The 1,475-nt window shown below is 43.1% G+C and overlaps 1 protein-coding gene across 1 annotated transcript; it reads left to right on the top strand.

Annotated features, from left to right (window-relative positions):
* Positions 1-15: 15 nt before the first annotated feature.
* On the top strand, positions 16-887 carry LOC119345464 (disease resistance protein PIK6-NP-like; the record flags this gene model as incomplete). The annotated part of the gene is made up of 1 exon (XM_037615529.1): positions 16-887. A coding segment is annotated over exon 1 (836 nt), but the record flags the coding sequence as incomplete, so codon positions are not given.
* Between the last annotated feature and the right edge of the window lie 588 nt (positions 888-1,475).

Here is a 1,475-nt window from a genome sequence, read left to right as displayed (position 1 = left end):
GGTAGATTGAGAACACTGTCGCTGCATTAATTGAGCGAGCTCTCAGCTAGCATGGCCATGGAGGCGGCTCTTGTTAGCGTGGCGACAGGGGTCCTCAAACCTGTCCTAGGGAAGCTGGTTGTTCTGCTCGGCAACGAGTACAAGCGGTTCAAGGGTGTGCGCAAGGGGATCAGGTCCCTTACTCATGAGCTCGGCGCCATGGAGGCTTTTCTCACCAAGATGTCAGAGGAGGAGGATCCCGATGTGCAGGATAAAGTTTGGATGAATGAGGTGCGGGAACTGTCCTATGACATGGAGGACACAATCGATGACTTCATGCAAAGCATCGGTGACAAAGACGAAAAGCCAGATGGCTTCATTGATAAGATCAAGAGCTCACTAGGGAAGTTGGGAAAGATGAAGGCTCGCCGTCGGATTGGCAGAGAGATTCAGGATCTGAAGAAACAGATCATTGAGGTGGGCGATAGGAATGCAAGGTACAAGAGTCGTGAGACCTTCTCCAAGACTGTCAATGCGACCGTTGACCCTAGAGCTCTTGCTATCTTTGAGCATGCATCGAAGCTTGTTGGAATCGATGAACCCAAGGCTGAGCTGATCAAATTGTTGACAGACGATGATGGGTGTGCGACAACACAACAACAACCAAAGATAGTCTCCATCGTTGGATTTGGAGGAATGGGGAAAACAACTCTTGCAAACCAAGTGTATCAAGAGATCAAAGGTCAGTTCGAGTGTTGGGCCTTCTTATCCGTGTCGCGAAGCCCAAACATTATGACTATCCTGAGGACTATTCTTAGTGAAGTTAGCGGTCAAGATTATTCTAACACGGAAGCAGGGAGTGAACAAATACTCATTAGCAAGATCAACGATTCACTACTAGATAAAAGGTACATGGTATCTTTATCTTTTCTTTTCATTTCTACTTACTTGGCGTTCTTTGAATGTATAAAAAAGTTACTTAGATATGTCATTATGGAGATTATACTAGTTGAATTTGTTTAAAAGTTCCATATAATTCTATCTTTGCAGTTTCTCCATATGTTGTTAGAAAAATTAAGGGTCAAATGTTTGTAATAATAAATACTGTGTTAATGTTTAAAAAGAAGAGAAATAGATGGAGCGAGTACAAGGAAAACCATGCCAGGAGCCTATGTTCAAGACACAGGCACATAGCTATTCCCTTTATTGAGTAATAATTGTCATAAGTTTGTGTCAAGAGTAGAGCCCCAAACACTCCATTTTCTCACAGTACTAACGCCTTGGCTCACTTTTCTTTCTAATTATCCTTGAGCTCCCTTAACATGATGAACTATATTTTTTTTATTCACTCTACTTCATGACCGGTTTCGGATAGTAATTTTGATGATATAGATGCTGGTTTTGCAAGTGTGCCATCCAAGGTACCCTGGTTTCCACATGAAAGCTACCACACACCTGATATTTTTCCACCTCCACCTCTCCCTTCTCTGGGTCTC

This window comes from Triticum dicoccoides, unplaced genomic scaffold (genome assembly GCF_002162155.2).
Source record: "Triticum dicoccoides isolate Atlit2015 ecotype Zavitan unplaced genomic scaffold, WEW_v2.0 scaffold239792, whole genome shotgun sequence".
NCBI lineage: Eukaryota > Viridiplantae > Streptophyta > Magnoliopsida > Poales > Poaceae > Triticum > Triticum dicoccoides.
The sequence above is the reverse complement of the archived record's forward strand: the minus strand, read 5'-3'. Positions and strand labels throughout refer to the sequence as shown.